Consider the following 18,954-nt stretch of genomic DNA (forward strand, 5'->3'; position numbering starts at 1 on the left):
GTCTACCTGTCTTCCTGGCTGACAGATACATCTCTCTATCTGTCTACCTGACTGATAGATACATCTCTCCATCTGTCTACCTGACTGACACATACATCTCTCTATCTGGCTACCTGGCTGACAGATACATCTCTCTATCTGTCTACCTGGCTGACAAATACATCTCTCTATCTGTCTACCTGGCTGACACATAGAGACATACATCTCTCTATCTGTCTACCTGTCTACCTGGCTGACAGATACATCTGTCTATCTGTCTACCTGACTGATAGACATCTCTCTATCTGTCTACCTGACTGATAGATACATCTCTCATCTGTCTACCTGACTGATAGATACATCTCTATCTGGCTACCTGGCTGACAGATACATCTCTCTATCTGTCTACCTGGCTGACAAATACATCTCTCTATCTGTCTACCTGGCTGACAAATACATCTCTCTATCTGTCTACCTGGCCGACACATACATCTCTCTATCTGTCTATCTGTCTACCTGGCTGACACATACATCTCTCTATCTGTCTACCTGTCTACCTGGCCGACACATACATCTCTCTATCTGTCTACCTGGCCGACACATACATCTCTCTATCTGTCTACCTGGCCGACACATACATCTCTCTATCTGTCTACCTGGCCGACACATACATCTCTCTATCTGTCTACCTGGCTGACACATACATCTCTCTATCTGTCTACCTGTCTACCTGGCTGACACATGCATCTATCTATCTGTCTACCTGTCTACCTGGCTGACACATACATCTCTCTATCTGTCTACCTGTCTACCTGGCTGACAGATACATCTCTCTATCTGTCTACCTGACTGACACATACATCTCTCTATCTGTCTACCTGGCTACCTGGCTGACACATACATCTCTCTATCTGTCTACCTGTCTTCCTGGCTGACAGATACATCTCTCTATCTGTCTACCTGACTGATAGATACATCTCTCCATCTGTCTACCTGACTGACACATACATCTCTCTATCTGTCTACCTGGCTGACACATACATCTCTCTATCTGTCTACCTGGCTGACAAATACATCTCTATCTGTCTACCTGGCTGACACATACATCTCTCTATCTGCCTACCTGTCTACCTGGCTGACAGATACATCTCTCTATCTGTCTACCTGACTGATAGATACATCTCTCTATCTGTCTACCTGACTGATAGATACATCTCTCTATCTGGCTACCTGGCTGACAGATACATCTCTCTATCTGTCTACCTGGCTGACAAATACATCTCTCTATCTGTCTACCTGGCTGACAAATACATCTCTCTATCTGTCTACCTGGCTGACACATACATCTCTCTATCTGTCTACCTGGCTGACAGATACATCTCTCTATCTGTCTACCTGGCTGACAGATACATCTCTCTATCTGTCTACCTGTCTACCTGGCCGACACATACATCTCTCTATCTGTCTACCTGGCCGACACATACATCTCTCTATCTGTCTACCTGGCTGACACATACATCTCTCTATCTGTCTATCTGTCTACCTGGCTGACACATACATCTCTCTATTTGTCTACCTGTCTACCTGGCTGACACATACATCTCTCTATCTGTCTACCTGTCTACCTGGCTGACACATGCATCTATCTATCTGTCTACCTGTCTACCTGGCTGACACATACATCTCTCTATCTGTCTACCTGGCTGACAAATACATCTCTCTATCTGTCTACCTGACTGATAGATACATCTCTCCATCTGTCTACCTGACTGACACATACATCTCTCTATCTGTCTACCTGGCTGACACATACATCTCTCTATCTGTCTACCTGGCTGACAAATACATCTCTATCTGTCTACCTGGCTGACACATACATCTCTCTATCTGCCTACCTGTCTACCTGGCTGACACATACATCTCTCTATCTGTCTACCTGTCTACCTGGCTGACAGATACATCTCTCTATCTGTCTACCTGGCTGACAGATACATCTCTCTATCTGTCTACCTGACTGATAGATACATCTCTCTATCTGTCTACCTGACTGATAGATACATCTCTCTATCTGGCTACCTGGCTGACAGATACATCTCTCTATCTGTCTACCTGGCTGACAAATACATCTCTCTATCTGTCTACCTGGCTGACACATACATCTCTCTATCTGTCTACCTGTCTACCTGGCTGACAGATACATCTCTCTATCTGTCTACCTGACTGATAGATACATCTCTCTATCTGTCTACCTGACTGATAGATACATCTCTCTATCTGGCTACCTGGCTGACAGATACATCTCTCTATCTGTCTACCTGGCTGACAAATACATCTCTCTATCTGTCTACCTGGCTGACAAATACATCTCTCTATCTGGCTACCTGGCTGACAGATACATCTCTCTATCTGTCTAACTGGCTGACAAATACATCTCTCTATCTGTCTACCTGGCTGACACATACATCTCTCTATCTGTCTACCTGGCTGACAGATACATCTCTCTATCTGTCTACCTGGCTGACAGATACATCTCTCTATCTGTCTACCTGTCTACCTGGCTGACACATACATCTCTCTATCTGTCTACCTGACTGACAGATACATCTCTCTATCTGTCTACCTGGCCAACACATACATCTCTCTATCTGTCTACCTGGCTGACAGATACATCTCTCTATCTGTCTACCTGGCTGACAAATATATCTCTCTATCTGTCTACCTGGCTGACAAATACATCTCTCTATCTGTCTACCTGGCTGACAAATACATCTCTCTATCTGGCTACCTGGCTGACAGATACATCTCTCTATCTGTCTAACTGGCTGACAAATACATCTCTCTATCTGTCTACCTGGCTGACACATACATCTCTCTATCTGTCTACCTGGCTGACAGATACATCTCTCTATCTGTCTACCTGGCTGACAGATACATCTCTCTATCTGTCTACCTGTCTACCTGGCTGACACATACATCTCTCTATCTGTCTACCTGACTGACAGATACATCTCTCTATCTGTCTACCTGGCCAACACATACATCTCTCTATCTGTCTACCTGGCTGACAGATACATCTCTCTATCTGTCTACCTGGCTGACAGATACATCTCTCTATCTGTCTACCTGGCTGACAAATACATCTCTCTATCTGTCTACCTGGCTGACACATACATCTCTCTATCTGTCTACCTATCTGTCTACCTCTCTCTCTCTCTCTCTGTGTTTTCCTCCCTTTCTCTTTCTGTTTTCCCCTCTCCTCTATGTCTCTCTCTTTTCCATGTTTCCTGTCTCTTCTCTCCTCTATATTTGTCTCTGTTCCATGTTTCCTGTCTCTTCTCTCCTCTATATTTGTCTCTGTTCCATGTTACCTGTCTCTTCTGTCCTCTATGTCTGTCTCTGTTCCATGTTTCCTGTCTCTTCTGTCTTCTATGTCTCTCTCTGTTCCATGTTTCCTGTCTCTTCTCTCCTCTATATTTGTCTCTGTTCCATGTTTCCTGTCTCTTCTGTCCTCTATGTCTGTCTCTGTTCCATGTTTCCTGTCTCTTCTGTCCTCTATGTCTGTCTCTGTTCCATGTTTCCTGTCTCTTCTGTCCTCTATGTCTGTCTCTGTTCCATGTTTCCTGTCTCTTCTCTCCTCTATGTCTGTCTCTGTTCCATGTTTCCTGTCTCTTCTGTCCTCTATGTCTGTCTCTGTTCCATGTTTCCTGTCTCTTCTGTCCTCTATGTCTGTCTCTGTTCCATGTTTCCTGTCTCTTCTCTCCTCTATATTTGTCTCTGTTCCATGTTTCCTGTCTCTTCTGTCTTCTATGTCTCTCTCTGTTCCATGTTTCCGGTCTCTTCTGTCCTCTGTCTGTCTCTGTTCCATGTTACCTGTCTCTTCTGTCCTCTATGTCTGTCTCTGTTCCATGTTTCCTATCTCTTCTGTCCTCTATGTCTGTCTCTGTTCCATGTTTCCTGTCTCTTCTCTCCTCTGTCTGTCTCTGTTCCATGTTTCCTGTCTCTTCTGTCCTCTATGTCTGTCTCTGTTCCATGTTTCCTATCTCTTCTGTCCTCTATGTCTGTCTCTGTTCCATGTTTCCTATCTCTTCTGTCCTCTATGTCTGTCTCTGTTCCATGTTTCCTGTCTCTTCTCTCCTCTGTCTGTCTCTGTTCCATGTTTCCTGTCTCTTCTCTCCTCTGTCTGTCTCTGTTCCATGTTTCCTATCTCTTCTCTCCTCTGTCTGTCTCTGTTCCATGTTTCCTGTCTCTTCTGTCCTCTATGTCTGTCTCTGTTCCATGTTTCCTGTCTCTTCTCTCCTCTGTCTGTCTCTGTTCCATGTTTCCTGTCTCTTCTCTCCTCTGTCTGTCTCTGTTCCATGTTTCCTGTCTCTTCTCTCCTCTGTCTGTCTCTGTTCCTTGTTTCCTGTCTCTTCTGTCCTCTATGTCTGTCTCTGTTCCATGTTTCCTATCTCTTCTGTCCTCTATGTCTGTCTCTGTTCCATGTTTCCTGTCTCTTCTGTCCTCTATGTCTGTCTCTGCTCCATGTTTCCTGTCTCTTCTCTCCTCTGTCTGTCTCTGTTCCATGTTTCCTGTCTCTTCTCTCCTCTGTCTGTCTCTGTTCCATGTTTCCTGTCTCTTCTCTCCTCTGTCTGTCTCTGTTCCATGTTTCCTGTCTCTTCTCTCCTCTGTCTGTCTCTGTTCCATGTTTCCTATCTCTTCTGTCCTCTATGTCTGTCTCTGTTCCATGTTTCCTGTCTCTTCTCTCCTCTGTCTGTCTCTGTTCCATGTTTCCTGTCTCTTCTGTCCTCTATGTCTGTCTCTGTTCCATGTTTCCTGTCTCTTCTGTCCTCTATGTCTGTCTCTGTTCCATGTTTCCTGTCTCTTCTGTCTTCTATGTCTGTCTCTGTTCCATGTTTCCTGTCTCTTCTGTCCTCTATGTCTGTCTCTGTTCCATGTTTCCTGTCTCTTCTGTCCTCTATGTCTGTCTCTGTTCCATGTTTCCTGTCTCTTCTGTCCTCTATGTCTGTCTCTGTTCCATGTTTCCTGTCTCTTCTGTCCTCTATGTCTGTCTCTGTTCCATGTTTCCTGTCTCTTCTGTCCTCTATGTCTGTCTCTGTTCCATGTTTCCTGTCTCTTCTGTCTTCTATGTCTCTCTCTATTCCATGTTTCCTGTCTCTTCTGTCCTCTATGTCTGTCTCTGTTCCATGTTTCCTGTCTCCTCTGTCCCTTTTCTCTCTCTCCTTTCTGTCTCACTTTCTCCCTCCATCTCCCTTTCTTGTTATCCTTTTGCTATCCCACTCTCCTTTGCTTCCTCCATCCGTACCCTTTCTTTCTCGTTCTTTTTCTCCTTCCCTAGCTTTCTCTCTCTCTTGCTTGCTTGTGCTCTCTCCTTCACTCTTGGGTCGTTCCATGTTATTTCATCAAGCCATGACACCCACCCTCTCAGATTGTTCTGACATCGTTTCTGTACTTCGAAACAGATAATTAAACAGATAATTCCTGCAGAATTATTTTAATGAAAAAAATTGATCTCTGAGAAATTAAGCTAATTGATTACACCCAAATTCAATATTATTCAATAACAATATTCAATAAATATAGTACATAACATCTGATCTGGACCCCAAACATTTCTAACAATGAATTAGACATTAGGATTCCAAAGAATGGTCAAAAGCCTCCCACGGACCCCCACACCACACGTTAATCCTACCAATGAGTGTACAGTATCAGTTCTCTGTGTCTGACAAGTAGTATGGAACTGCGGCTTGGAGTATTATTTCTTCATCCTATGTAAATAAATCTGAATTTGGTGATGTTTTTTTTCCCCCAGTTCAGAGAAATTAGTAATTGAAGTTGTTATGTTTATGTCCCATCCTACACCCTGATATTACCAGGTTCTGACCACTAAATGGTGCTGTTCCTGCTATTAGGGGATTTTTATTTTATCCCCCCACACTCAATGTTAAAGTTCATCCAAGTTACAAAATTACATTTTGGTTTACTCACCCTGTAAGCAGTCTATGGACAAGTTATGACAGCAAGCCATGCTTTGGTTTTGTTTACCTAGCCACTGTTTAAAATTTTAACTTTTTAGCATTTGTTGTTTTCTACACTTTGTTACGTTACAGTTTTCAGTTTTCACAACTTCATAACTCTCCATATTCTTGCAATTTCTGTCCAAAAGGAAAAGGCTTGCTGTCGCACAAGGTTAGCAGCAAAATTCTGCGACAGAATGTCTAGCTGTCCACTAGAGGTTCTGGGTTCGAGTCCAGAATCGGTCACCCTACGGTGTTTCTTCCGACACATTGGTGTGACTGGCTTCCGGGTTAGGTGTGCGTGGTGTCAAGAAGCAGTGTGGCTTGGTTGGGTTGTGTTTCGGGGGACGACCGGCTCTCGACCTTTGCATTTCCCGAGTCCGTACGGGAGTTGCAGCGATGAAACAAGACTGTAACTACCAATTGGATACCACGAAATTGGGAAGAAAAAGGGGGTAATTATTATTATTTATTTTTTTATAATAAAAATAAATACATTTTCTCATAAATCTGCACACAATACCCCATAATGGCATTTTTAGAAATGTATTAAAAAGAAAAAAAGAAAATACCTTATTTACATAAGTATTCAGACCCTTTTCTATGTGACTCGAAATGGAGCTCAGGTGCATCCTGTTTCCATTGATCATCATTGAGATGTTACTACAACTTGTTTGGAATCTACATTTGGTAAATTCAATTGATTGGACATGATTTGCAAAGGCACACACCTCTCTAGTTGACTGTGCATGTCAGAGAAAAAATCAAGCCATGAGGTTGAAGGAATTGAGCCGTAGAGCTCCAAGACAGGAATGTGTCGAGGCACAGATCTAGGGAAGGGTAACAAAAAAGGTCTGCAGCATTGAAGGCCCCCAAGAACACAGTGGCCTCCATCATTCTTAAATGGAAGGAGTTTGGAACCACCAAGACTCTTCCTAGAGCTGGCCGCCAGGCGAAACTGAGCAAATGGGGGAGAAGGACCTTGGTCAGGGAGGTGACCAAGAACCCGGTGGTCACTCTGACAGAGCTATAGTTCCTCTGTGGAGATGGGAGAACCTTCCAGAAAGACAACCATCTCTGCCGGACTCCACCAATCAGGCCATTATGGTAGAGTGGCCAGACAGAAGCCACTCCTCAGTAAAAAGCACATGACAGCCCGCTTGGCGTTTGACAAAAGGAACCTAACAGACTCTCAGACCATGAGAAGCAAGATTCTCTGGTCTGATGAAACCAAGATTGAAAATCTTTGGCCTGAATGACAAGCATCATGTCTGGAGGAAACCTGGCACTATCCCTACGGTGGAGCATGGTGTGGCAATGTTTTTCAGCGTCAGGGATTGGGAGACTAGTCAGGATCGAGGGAAAGATGAATGAAGCAAGGTACAGAGAGATCCTTGATGAAATCCTGCTACAGAGTGCTCAGGACAGACTGGGGCAAAGGTTCACCTTCCAACAGGACAGTGACCCTAAGCACACAGCCAAGACAATGCAGGAGGGGCCTCTGGACAAGTCTCTGAATGTCCTTGAATGGCCGAGCCAGAGCCCAGACTGAACCCGATCGAACATCTCTGGAGAGACCTGAACATAGCTGTGCAACAACACTCCCCATCCAACCTGACAGAGCTTGAGAGGATCTGGAGAGAAGAATTGGAGAAACTCCCCAAATACAAGTGTGCTAAGCTTGTACCGTCATACCCAAGAAGACTCGAGGTTGTAATTGTTGCCAAAGGTGCTTCGACCTTGTACTGACTAAAGGGTCTGAATACTTATGTAAACGTAATATTTCAGTGTTTTATTTTTTATACATTAGAAAACATTTCTAAAAAAACTGATTTTGCTTTGTCATTATGACGTGTAGCTTGATGAGTGAAAAAAACGGGGCAGGACAGGATGGGGCAGGGCAGGGTGGGGTGGGGTGTGGCAGGGCAGGGCGGGGCAGGGCGGGGCGGGGCAGGGCGGGGGATGAAGGCAGGTGTCTGTACTGGACTGTAAATTGTACTGTAAATGGTACTGTAAATGAAGGCGGTGTCTGTATTGTAAATGGTACTGTAGATGAAGGCGGTGTCTGTATTGTAAATGGTACTGTAAATGAAGGCGGGTGTCTGTATTGTAAATGGTACTGTAAATGAAGGCAGGTGTCTGTACTGTAAATGGTACTGTAAATGAAGGCAGGTGTCTGTACTGGACTGTAAATTGTACTGTAAATGGTACTGTAAATGAAGGCAGGTGTCTGTACTGTAAATGATACTGTAAATGAAGGCAGGTGCCTATACTGTAAATGGTACTGTAAATGAAGGCAGGTGTCTGTACTGTAAATTATATTGTAAATGAAGGCAGGTGTCTGTACTGTACTGTAAATTGTACTGTAAATGAAGGCAGGTGTCTGTACTGTAAATGGTACTGTAAATGAAGGCAGGTGTCTGTACTGTAAATGAAGGCGGGTGTCTGTACTGTAAGTGGTACTGTAAATGAAGGCAGGTGTCTGTACTCTAAATGATATTGTAAATGAAGGCAGGTGTCTGTACTGTAAATGGTACTGTAAATGAAGGCAGGTGTCTGTACTGGACTGTAAATTGTACTGTAAATGAAGGAAGGTGTCTGTACTGTAAATGAAGGCAGGTGTCTGTACTGTAAATGGTACTGTAAATGAAGGCAGGTGTCTGTACTGGACTGTAAATTATATTGTAAATGAAGGCAGGTGTCTGTACTGTAAATTATATTGTAAATGAAGGTAGGTGTCTGTACTGTACTGTAAATCATCAAGGCAGGTGACTGTACTGTAAAATATATTGTAAATGCAGACAGGTGTCTGTACTGTAAATTGTACTGTAAATGGAGGCAGGTGTCTGTACTATACTGTAAATCATCAAGGCAGGTGACTGTACTGTAAATGGTACTGTAAATGAAGGCAGGTGTCTGTACTGGACTGTAAATTGTACTGTAAATGAAGGCAGGTGTCTGTACTGTAAATGGTACTGTAAATGAAAGCAGGTGTCTGTACTGTAAATTATATTGTAAATTAAGTCAGGTGTCTGTACTGTAAATTATATTGTAAATGAAGTCAGGTGTCTGTACTGGACTGTAAATTGTACTGTAAATGGTACTGTAAATGAAGGCGGGTGTCTGTATTGTAAATGGTACTGCAAATGAAGACAGGTGTCTGTACTGGACTGTAAATTGTACTGTAAATTGTACTGTAGATGAAGGCGGGTGTCTGTACTGTAAATGGTACTGTAAATGAAGGCAGGTGTCTGTACTGTAAATGGTACTGTAAATGAAGGCAGGTGCCTGTACTGTAAATGGTACTGTAAATGAAGGCAGGTGTCTGTACTGTAAATTATATTGTAAATGAAGGCAGGTGTCTGTACTGTAAATGAAGGCAGGTGGCTGTACTGTAAATGGTACTGTAAATGAAGGCGGGTGTCTGTATTGTAAATGGTACTGCAAATGAAGACAGGTGTCTGTACTGGACTGTAAATTGTACTGTAAATTGTACTGTAGATGAAGGCGGGTGTCTGTACTGTAAATGGTACTGTAAATGAAGGCAGGTGGCTGTACTGTAAATGGTACTGTAAATGAAGGCAGGTGTCTGTATTGTAAATGGTACTGCAAATGAAGGTGGGTGTCTGTACTGTAAATTATATTGTAAATGAAGGCAGGTGTCTGTACTGTAAATTTAATTGTAAATGAAGGCATGTGTCTTTATTGTAAATGGTACTGCAAATGCAGGTGGGTGTCTGTACTGTAAATTATATTGTAAATGAAGGCAGGTGTCTGTACTTAAATTATATTGTAAATGAAGGCAGGTGTCTGTACTGTAAATTATATTGTAAATTAAGGCAGGTGTCTGTACTGTACTGTAAATTGTACTGTAAATGGTACTGTAAATGAAGGCGGTGTCTGTATTGTAAATTGTACTGTAGATGAAGGCGGGTGTCTGTATTGTAAATGGTACTGTAAATGAAGGCAGGTGTCTGTACTGGACTGTAAATTGTACTGTAAATGAAGGCAGGTGTCTGTACTGTAAATGGTACTGCAAATGAAGGCGGTGTCTGTACTGTAAATGGTACTGTAAATGAAGGCAGGTGTCTGTACCTTAAATGGTACTGTAAATGAAGGAGGGTGTCTGTATTGTAAATGGTAGGTGTATTGTAAAGGCAGGTGTCTGTACTGGACTGTAAATTGTACTGTACATGAAGGCAGGTGTCTGTACTGTAAATGAAGGCAGGTGTCTGTACTGTACTGTAAATCATCAAGGCAGGTGACTGTACTGTAAATGGTACTGCAAATGAAAGCAGGTGTCTGTATTGTAAATGGTACTGCAAATGAAGGAGGGTGTCTGTATTGTAAATGGTACTGTAAATGAAGGAGGGTGTCTGTACTGTAAATGGTACTGTAAATGAAGGAGGGTGTCTGTACTGTAAATGGTACTGTAAATGAAGGAGTGTGTCTGTATTGTAAATTGTACTGTAAATGAAGGCAGGTGTCTGTATTGTAAATTGTACTGTAAATGAAGGCAGGTGTCTGTACTGTAAATTATATTGTAAATGAAGGCAGGTGCCTGTACTGTACTGTAAATCATCAAGGCAGGTGTCTGTACTGTACTGTAAATGTGCAGTACTGTATCTGAGACAACACAAGTCTCTTAATTTTGCTGGTATGTGAGTCTGTGTTCGTGTGTGTGCGTGCGTGTCTCTCTGTGTGTGTGTGTGTGTGTGTGTGTGTGTGTGTGTGTGTGTGTGTGTGTGTGTGTGTGTGTGTGTGTGTGTGTGTGTGTGTGTGTGTGTGTGTGTGTGTGTGTGTCAGTCAGTCAGTCAGTCAGTCAGTCAGTCAGTCATCCAGGTCAGCCCTGCCCCATTTTTCATAGGAGACCAGCAATAAGTGGGCCTTTAATTAGCTGGCATAATTAGTCACACACTCAGATAATTTGTTTTAATAGTTTCAAATGTTTTTTTTTTGCCGTCATGTACTGGTGTTGCCGTGACAAAACGCATATGTAGAACAGGATGTAAAGTGTTTTCTGTTATTAAACACAAGATAAATGATTTCCATATTATCAGCCATGTGGAAAAGCCTCTTGGGAGCCTTAAGCAAGATCTAGTTGGGGAGGGGGGCTCCACCTCACAGCAAAACATTTTAATGGCTCTCCTGTGTGTTCTGAAGTTAAGTTTTACACACATTTTGTAATGACTTATGCCATGTTAATATGGTTTCTGCGTGAAAATGACTAAAAAAAGCACCTTCCCCATTGCTATTCAGACATGATTACTACAAGTCTCATATGTCGCTTATGCCTGAAACGGGCCCTGTTGATAATAACCAGAATACAATCAATATCTGATTGAGACGCAAGAACTACATCCAGTGATTCCACTTCCCAGTATCTGTTTTCTGTCCTTCTGAGACAAGAGCAACATTGTGGCTCAAACCGGCTGACCCAGTCGCATATGTGGGCAGTCTGAAGAGAGCAACTGCGGTTGATCTGTCTTCCTTAGGGTCTGAGAGAAAGAGAGAGAGAGAGCTCTACAGTATAATGCATATCTGTCTCTACTCCTATTCTCCTCCTCTACTCCTATGTATTAGTCAACTTATATCCTGCTGTTAGTCACAGTATATCCTGCTGTTAGTCACAGTATATCCTGCTATTAGTCCCGTTATATCCTGCTGTTAGTCACAGTATATCCTGCTGTTAGTCACAGTATATCCTGCTATTAGTCACAGTATATCCTGATATTAGTCACAGTATATCCTGCTGTTAGTCACAGTATATCCTGCTGTTAGTCACAGTATATCCTGCTGTTAGTCACAGTATATCCTGCTGTTAGTCACAGTATATCCTGCTGTTAGTCACAGTATATCCTGCTGTTAGTCACAGTATATCCTGCTATTAGTCACAGTATATCCTGATATTAGTCACAGTATATCCTGATGTTAGTCACAGTATATCCTGCTGTTAGTCACAGTATATCCTGCTGTCACAGTATATCCTGTCACAGTATATCCTGCTGTTAGTCACAGTATATCCTGCTGTTAGTCACAGTATATCCTGCTGTTAGTCACAGTATATCCTGCTGTTAGTCACAGTATATCCTGTTGTTAGTCACCATATATCCTGCTATTAGTCACCATATATCCTGCTGTTAGTCACAGTATATCCTGCTGTTAGTCACAGTATATCCTGCTGTTAGTCACAGTATATCCTGCTGTTAGTCACAGTATATCCTGCTGTTAGTCACAGTATATCCTGCTATTAGTCACAGTCTATCCTGCTGTTAGTCACAGTATATCCTGCTGTTAGTCACAGTACATCCTGCTGTTAGTCACAGTATATCCTGCTGTTAGTCACAGTATATCCTGCTGTTAGTCACAGTCTATCCTGCTATTAGTCACAGTTATATCCTGCTGTTAGTCACAGTATATCCTGCCGTTAGTCACAGTATATCCTGCCATTAGTCACAGTATATCCTGCTGTTAGTCACAGTATATCCTGCTGTTAGTCACAGTATATCCTGCTATTAGTCACAGTATATCCTGCTGTTAGTCACAGTATATCCTGCTGTTAGTCACAGTATATCCTGCTGTTAGTCACAGTATATCCTGCTGTTAGTCACAGTATATCCTGCTGTTAGTCACAGTATATCCTGCTGTTAGTCACAGTATATCCTGCTGTTAGTCACAGTATATCCTGCTGTTAGTCACAGTATATCCTGCTGTTAGTCACAGTATATCCTGCTGTTAGTCACAGTATATCCTGCTGTTAGTCACAGTATATCCTGCTATTAGTCACAGTATATCCTGCTGTTAGTCACAGTATATCCTGCTGTTAGTCACAGTATATCCTGCCTGCTTTAGTCACAGTATATCCTGCTGTTAGTCACAGTATATCCTGCTGTTAGTCACAGTATATCCTGCTGTTAGTCACAGTATATCCTGCTGTTAGTCACAGTATATCCTGCTATTAGTCACAGTATATCCTGCTATTAGTCACAGTATATCCTGCTGTTAGTCACAGTATATCCTGCTGTTAGTCACAGTATATCCTGCTGTTAGTCACAGTATATCCTGCTATTAGTCACAGTATATCCTGCTGTTAGTCACAGTATATCCTGCTATTAGTCACAGTATATCCTGCTATTAGTCACAGTATAACCTGCTGTTAGTCACAGTATATCCTGCTGTTAGTCACAGTATATCCTGCTGTTAGTCACAGTATAACCTGCTGTTAGTCACAGTATAACCAGTACATTGAACTCCTTCACTGCACATCACACACAGGGTGGAAAGGCACATTAACCTCTTCACTTCACTCACACTGCTATTCTTTCCATCCACTGGTTAGTTTAAATAAGAGTTCCACATCGATCCCCTGCTTTCTCTCTGTATCCCTTTCTTTCCTCTCTGCCTCGCTCGCTTCCTCACGCCTGCTTTCTCTCTGTATCCCTTTCTTTCCTCTCTGCCTCGCTCGCTTCCTCACGCCTGCTTTCTCTCTGTATCCCTATCCTTCTGCCTCGCTCACTTCCTCACACCTGCTTTCTCTCTGTATCCCTTTCTTTCCTCTCTGCCTCGCTCGCTTAGCTCCTCACACCTGCTTTCTCTCTGTATCCCTTTCTTTCCTCTCTGCCTCGCTCACTTCCTCACGCCTGCTTTCTCTCTGTATCCCTTTCTTTCCTCTCTGCCTCGCTCACTTCCTCACACCTGCTTTCTCTCTGTATCCCTTTCTTTCCTCTCTGCCTCGCTCGCTTCCTCACACCTGCTTTCTCTCTGTATCCCTATCCTCTCTGCCTCGCTCGCTTCCTCACACCTGCTTTCTCTCTGTATCCCTATCCTCTCTGCCTCGCTCTGCTTTCACGCCTGCTTTCTCTCTGTATCCCTTTCTTTCCTCTCTGCCTCGCTCGCTTCCTCACACCTGCTTTCTCTCTGTATCCCTATCCTCTCTGCCTCGCTCGCTTCCTCACACCTGCTTTCTCTCTGTATCCCTTTCCTCTCTGCCTCGCTCACTTCCTCACACCTGCTTTCTCTCTGTATCCCTATCCTCTCTGCCTCGCTCGCTTCCTCACGCCTGCTTTCTCTCTGTATCCCTTTCTTTCCTCTCTGCCTCGCTCGCTTCCTCACGCCTGCTTTCTCTCTGTATCCCTATCCTCTCTGCCTCGCTCGCTTCCTCACACCTGCTTTCTCTCTGTATCCCTTTCTTTCCTCTCTGCCTCGCTCGCTTCCTCACGCCTGCTTTCTCTCTGTATCCCTTTCTTTCCTCTCTGCCTCGCTCGCTTCCTCACACCTGCTTTCTCTCTGTATCCCTTTCTTTCCTCTCTGCCTCGCTCGCTTCCTCACGCCTGCTTTCTCTCTGTATCCCTATCCTCTCTGCCTCGCTCGCTTCCTCACACCTGCTTTCTCTCTGTATCCCTTTCTTTCCTCTCTGCCTCGCTCACTTCCTCACGCCTGCTTTCTCTCTGTATCCCTATCCTCTCTGCCTCGCTCGCTTCCTCACACCTGCTTTCTCTCTGTATCCCTTTCTTTCCTCTCTGCCTCGCTCGCTTCCTCACACCTGCTTTCTCTCTGTATCCCTTTCTTTCCTCTCTGCCTCGCTCGCTTCCTCACACCTGCTTTCTCTCTGTATCCCTTTCTTTCCTCTCTGCCTCGCTCGCTTCCTCACACCTGCTTTCTCTCTGTATCCCTTTCTTTCCTCTCTGCCTCGCTCGCTTCCTCACACCTGCTTTCTCTCTGTATCCCTTTCTTTCCTCTCTGCCTCGCTCGCTTCCTCACGCCTGCTTTCTCTCTGTATCCCTATCCTCTCTGCCTCGCTCGCTTCCTCACACCTGCTTTCTCTCTGTATCCCTTTCTTTCCTCTCTGCCTCGCTCGCTCCTCACACCTGCTTTCTCTCTGTATCCCTTTCTTTCCTCTCTGCCTCGCTCGCTTCCTCACACCTGCTTTCTCTCTGTATCCCTTTCTTTCCTCTCTGCCTCGCTCGCTTCCTCACGCCTGCTTTCTCTCTGTATCCCTTTCTTTCCTCTCTGCCTCGCTCACTTCCTCACGCCTGCTTTCTCTCTGTATCCCTATCCTCTCTGCCTCGCTCACTTCCTCACGCCTGCTTTCTCTCTGTATCCCTTTCTTTCCTCTCTGCCTCGCTCACTTCCTCACGCCTGCTTTCTCTCTGTATCCCTATCCTCTCTGCCTCGCTCGCTTCCTCACGCCTGCTTTCTCTCTGTATCCCTTTCTTTCCTCTCTGCCTCGCTCACTTTCTCACGCCTGCTTTCTCTCTGTATCCCTATCCTCTTTGCCTCGCTCGCTTTCTCACGCCTGCTTTCTCTCTCACTCTTCCCATCTCTTCCCATCCCTTTCACTCACTCATTCTCCTTCACCCTCTCAGCTTCTCTCTTTTCTTTCTCTCTATCTTCCCTCTCTGTACATATATCCTTCTCCTCTCTCTATCTCTCTCTCATTCTCTCTCTCATTCTCTTTCTCTCATTCTCTCTCTCTCATTCTCTCTCTCTCTCTCTCTCTCTCTCTCTCTCTCATTCTCTAATTCTCTCTCTCTCTCTCTCTCTCTCTCTCTCTCTCCTCTCTCTTTCCTTTCCTCTCTATCTTCGCTCTCTGTATATATATCCTTCTCCTCTCTCTCTCTCTCTCTCTCTCACTCTCTCTCTCTCTCTCTCTCTCTCTCTCTCTCTCTCTCCTCTTTTTCCTTTCTCTCTGTGTTCTGAGTTTGTCTGGCTGTGCCGTTGTTGGTAGTCTTGTGTCTCATCATGTTTAAAACAGTATTGTCTCCTCACTCCTCACTCCTCACTCCTCACTGCATTTATTCACTTCCCCTCCTCCTTTCATTTCTCTCTCCATCTCCCTGTTCCTCCCATCTCTCACTCCCTCCACCTTTCATTTCTCTCTCCATCTCCCTGTTCCTCCCATCTCTCACTCTCTCCTCCTTTCATTTCTCTCTCCATCTCCCTGTTCCTTCCATCTCTCACTCCCTCCTCCTTTCATGTCTCTCTCCATCTCCCTGTTCCTCCCATCTCTCACTCCCTCCTCCTTTCATTTCTCTCTCCATCTCCCTGTTCCTCCCATCTCTCACTCCCTCCTCCATTCATTTCTCTCTCCATCTCCCTGTTCCTCCCATCTCTCACTCCCTCCTCCTTTCATTTCTCTCTCCATCTCCCTCTTCCTCCCATCTCTCACTCCCTCCTCCATTCATTTCTCTCTCCATCTCCCTGTTCCTCCCATCTCTCACTCCCTCCTCCTTTCATTTCTCTCTCCATCTCCCTGTTCCTCCCATCTCTCACTCCCTCCTCCTTTCATTTCTCTCTCCATCTCCCTGTTCCTCCCATCTGTACCATTCTGGCTCAAACATCTCTATCTTCTCCTCGTTCTCTCCTCCTTTCTGTCCATCAATTTGGACATTCTTTTTTCACGTCCATCTCACATCATTATGTTCATCTGTCCACTTGTCTCCTCCACCTTCTTATCCTCTCTCCTTCCACCTTGCCCTCCCTCCATCTCTCCCTCCTCTCCTCTCCTTCTCTCTGTTTTGTCTTCACAGTCATTGTATCACCCAGATTCTAGACAGTGTTCATCACATTCACCAACATGACATAGTGCACAGGGACCTGAAGGTCAGTATGTCTAGAAACCAACTTCCCTCCTTTCTCTGCCTGCCCCCCCAACCTGAACCCCTGCACCTCTGAGTGCCCCCCACCCTCAACCCCTGCACCTCTGACTCCCTGCACCTCTGACTGCCCCCCCCACTCTCAACCCCTGCACCTCTGACTGCACCCCCTACCCTCAACCCCTGCACCTCTGACTGCACCCCTGAACCCCTGCACCTCTGCCCCCCCCACCCTCAACCCTTGCACCTCTGCCTGCCCTTCAACCCCCTGCCCCCACCCTCAACCCTTGCACCTCTGCCTGACCCCCACCCTCCTCAACCCCTGCACCTCTGCCCCCACCCTCCTCAACCCCTGCACCTCTGCCCCCACCCTCCTCAACCCCTGCACCCCTGCCTGCCCCCCACCCTCAACCCCTGCACCTCTGCCTGCACCCCCACCCTCAACCCCTGCCTGCCCCCCACCCTCAACCCCTCAACCCCTGCACCTCTGCCTGCCCCCACCCTCAACCCCTGCACCTCTGCCTGCATGCCCCCTCCTCTGTCTCAGTCTGTCTATCCGTGTGTCCGTCGATCAGTTCGTCAGTTTGTCTGTTGCTCTGTCTAGTTTCTGTTTGTTTAAATGTTCTACACTATTAATCTATCAGAGGTTAATTTCTTCTTGTTGCACTGATTCACTGACTCCCCCCTGACTCCCACTCCCTCCCCAAAACTTTGACCCCACTCCAGTCCTCTCAAACCGTCACCCCAGTGCACATACCCAGCTTCTCAGGCTGCAGTGACCTTTCCTCTGTCTACGGCGTGTCCCAAATGACACCCTACTCTGTATGTAGTACACCATTTTTGACCCCAACCCTATGAGCCCTGTATAGGGAATAGGGTGCAATGTGAGATGTGAGACCAACTCATCACGGTTTGATATCCCAGCTGGGCCCAGGTTTCCCTTGTTCACTCTGATCTCCATCGCTTCCTCAATCCCCTCCTCCTCTCACCCCTCCCTGACTCCTCCCCCTGACCCCTCCCCTTCTCCCATTGGAAAGCATCTCAGGGCACATATTCAGCTACGCTACAGCACTCAACAACAACATCACCTAAGCCTTTTATTTTATTTATTTTTATTTTACCTTTATTTAACCAGGTAGGCAAGTTGAGAACAAGTTCTCATTTACAATTGCGACCTGGCCAAGATAAAGCAAAGCAGTTCGACAGATACAACGACACAGAGTTACACATGGAGTAAAACAAACATACAGTAAATAATACAGTATAAACAAGTCTATATACAATGTGAGCAAATGAGGTGAGAAGGGAGGTAAAGGCAAAAAAGGCCATGGTGGCAAAGTAAATACAATATAGTAAGTAAAACACTGGAATGGTAGTTTTGCAATGGAAGAATGTGCGAAGTAGAAATAAAAATAATGGGGTGCAAAGGAGCAAAATAAATAAATAAATAAAAATTAAATACAGTTGGGAAAGAGGTAGTTGTTTGGGCTAAATTATAGATGGGCTATGTACAGGTGCAGTAATCTGTGAGCTGCTCTGACAGTTGGTGCTTAAAGCTAGTGAGGGAGATAAGTGTTTCCAGTTTATATAGCTGACAGGATAGATACTATAGCATTCTTTTCTCTAACATAAACCATTACGGTCTGATACCAAACTAAGATGTGTTTAGAAAGCAAGGGGAATTTACTGGCAACGAGTAACGAGTACAGGCAATTTCACACTGGCAACGAGTAACCTGCAATACCAGACTCAGAAATGGTTTTTGATGAGCGACTAGCGATTTGAGTAACAACTAGTTTTTTTTTAAATCACCTTTTTCTAACACATCTTGTTGAGGAATAGTGTCAAATTAAACCACATTGACAGATTATGAGTTTTACAGTATTTTGTACAGATTTGAACACTATGGTATTGAACACTGAGTTGTAGTCAATGAACAGCATTCTCACATAGGTATTCCTTTTGTCCAGGTGGGAAAGGGCAGTGTGGAGTGTGATTGAGAGTCACTGCTGCTTTAGGTTTTGCTTGTAAGCAGGAATCAGGAAGATATAATTATGGTCACATTTGCCAAATGGAAGGCGAGGGAGAGCTTTGTACTCGTCCCTGTGTGTGGATTAGAGTTGGTCTAGAGTTTTTTTTCTCCTATGGTTGCACATGTAACATGCATGTTGAAATGAGGTAAAACGGACTTAAGTTTGCCTGCATTAAAGTCCCCGGCCACTAGGAGCGCCGCCTCTGGATGAGCATATTCTTGTTTGCTTATGGCCTTATACAGATCATTGAATGCGGTCTTAGTGCCAGCGTCGGTTTGTGGTGATAAATAGACGGCCATGAAAAATATAGATTAACTCTTGGTAGATAGT

The 18,954-nt window shown here is 44.7% G+C and overlaps 1 protein-coding gene across 18 annotated transcripts in view; it reads left to right on the forward strand.

The window, feature by feature from the left end:
- LOC121847918 (calcium/calmodulin-dependent protein kinase type II subunit beta-like) overlaps nucleotides 1-18,954 on the forward strand; it is a 138,121-nt gene that overhangs the window by 36,561 nt on the left and 82,606 nt on the right. For 10 of the 18 annotated variants that reach the window (XM_042331319.1, XM_042331317.1, XM_042331318.1 and 7 more), the window contains exon 6: nucleotides 16,526-16,598. The exons of 7 other annotated variants lie outside the window; for them this stretch is intronic. In XM_042331319.1, the coding sequence (XP_042187253.1) occupies nucleotides 16,526-16,598 (73 nt within the window). Of the gene's footprint in view, nucleotides 1-16,520; nucleotides 16,599-18,954 lie in introns of those variants that run through there. One more of the 18 variants, XM_042331328.1, reaches the window with a different exon arrangement.

Source organism: Oncorhynchus tshawytscha, linkage group LG12 (assembly GCF_018296145.1).
Source record: "Oncorhynchus tshawytscha isolate Ot180627B linkage group LG12, Otsh_v2.0, whole genome shotgun sequence".
In the NCBI taxonomy this organism is placed as follows: domain Eukaryota; kingdom Metazoa; phylum Chordata; class Actinopteri; order Salmoniformes; family Salmonidae; genus Oncorhynchus; species Oncorhynchus tshawytscha.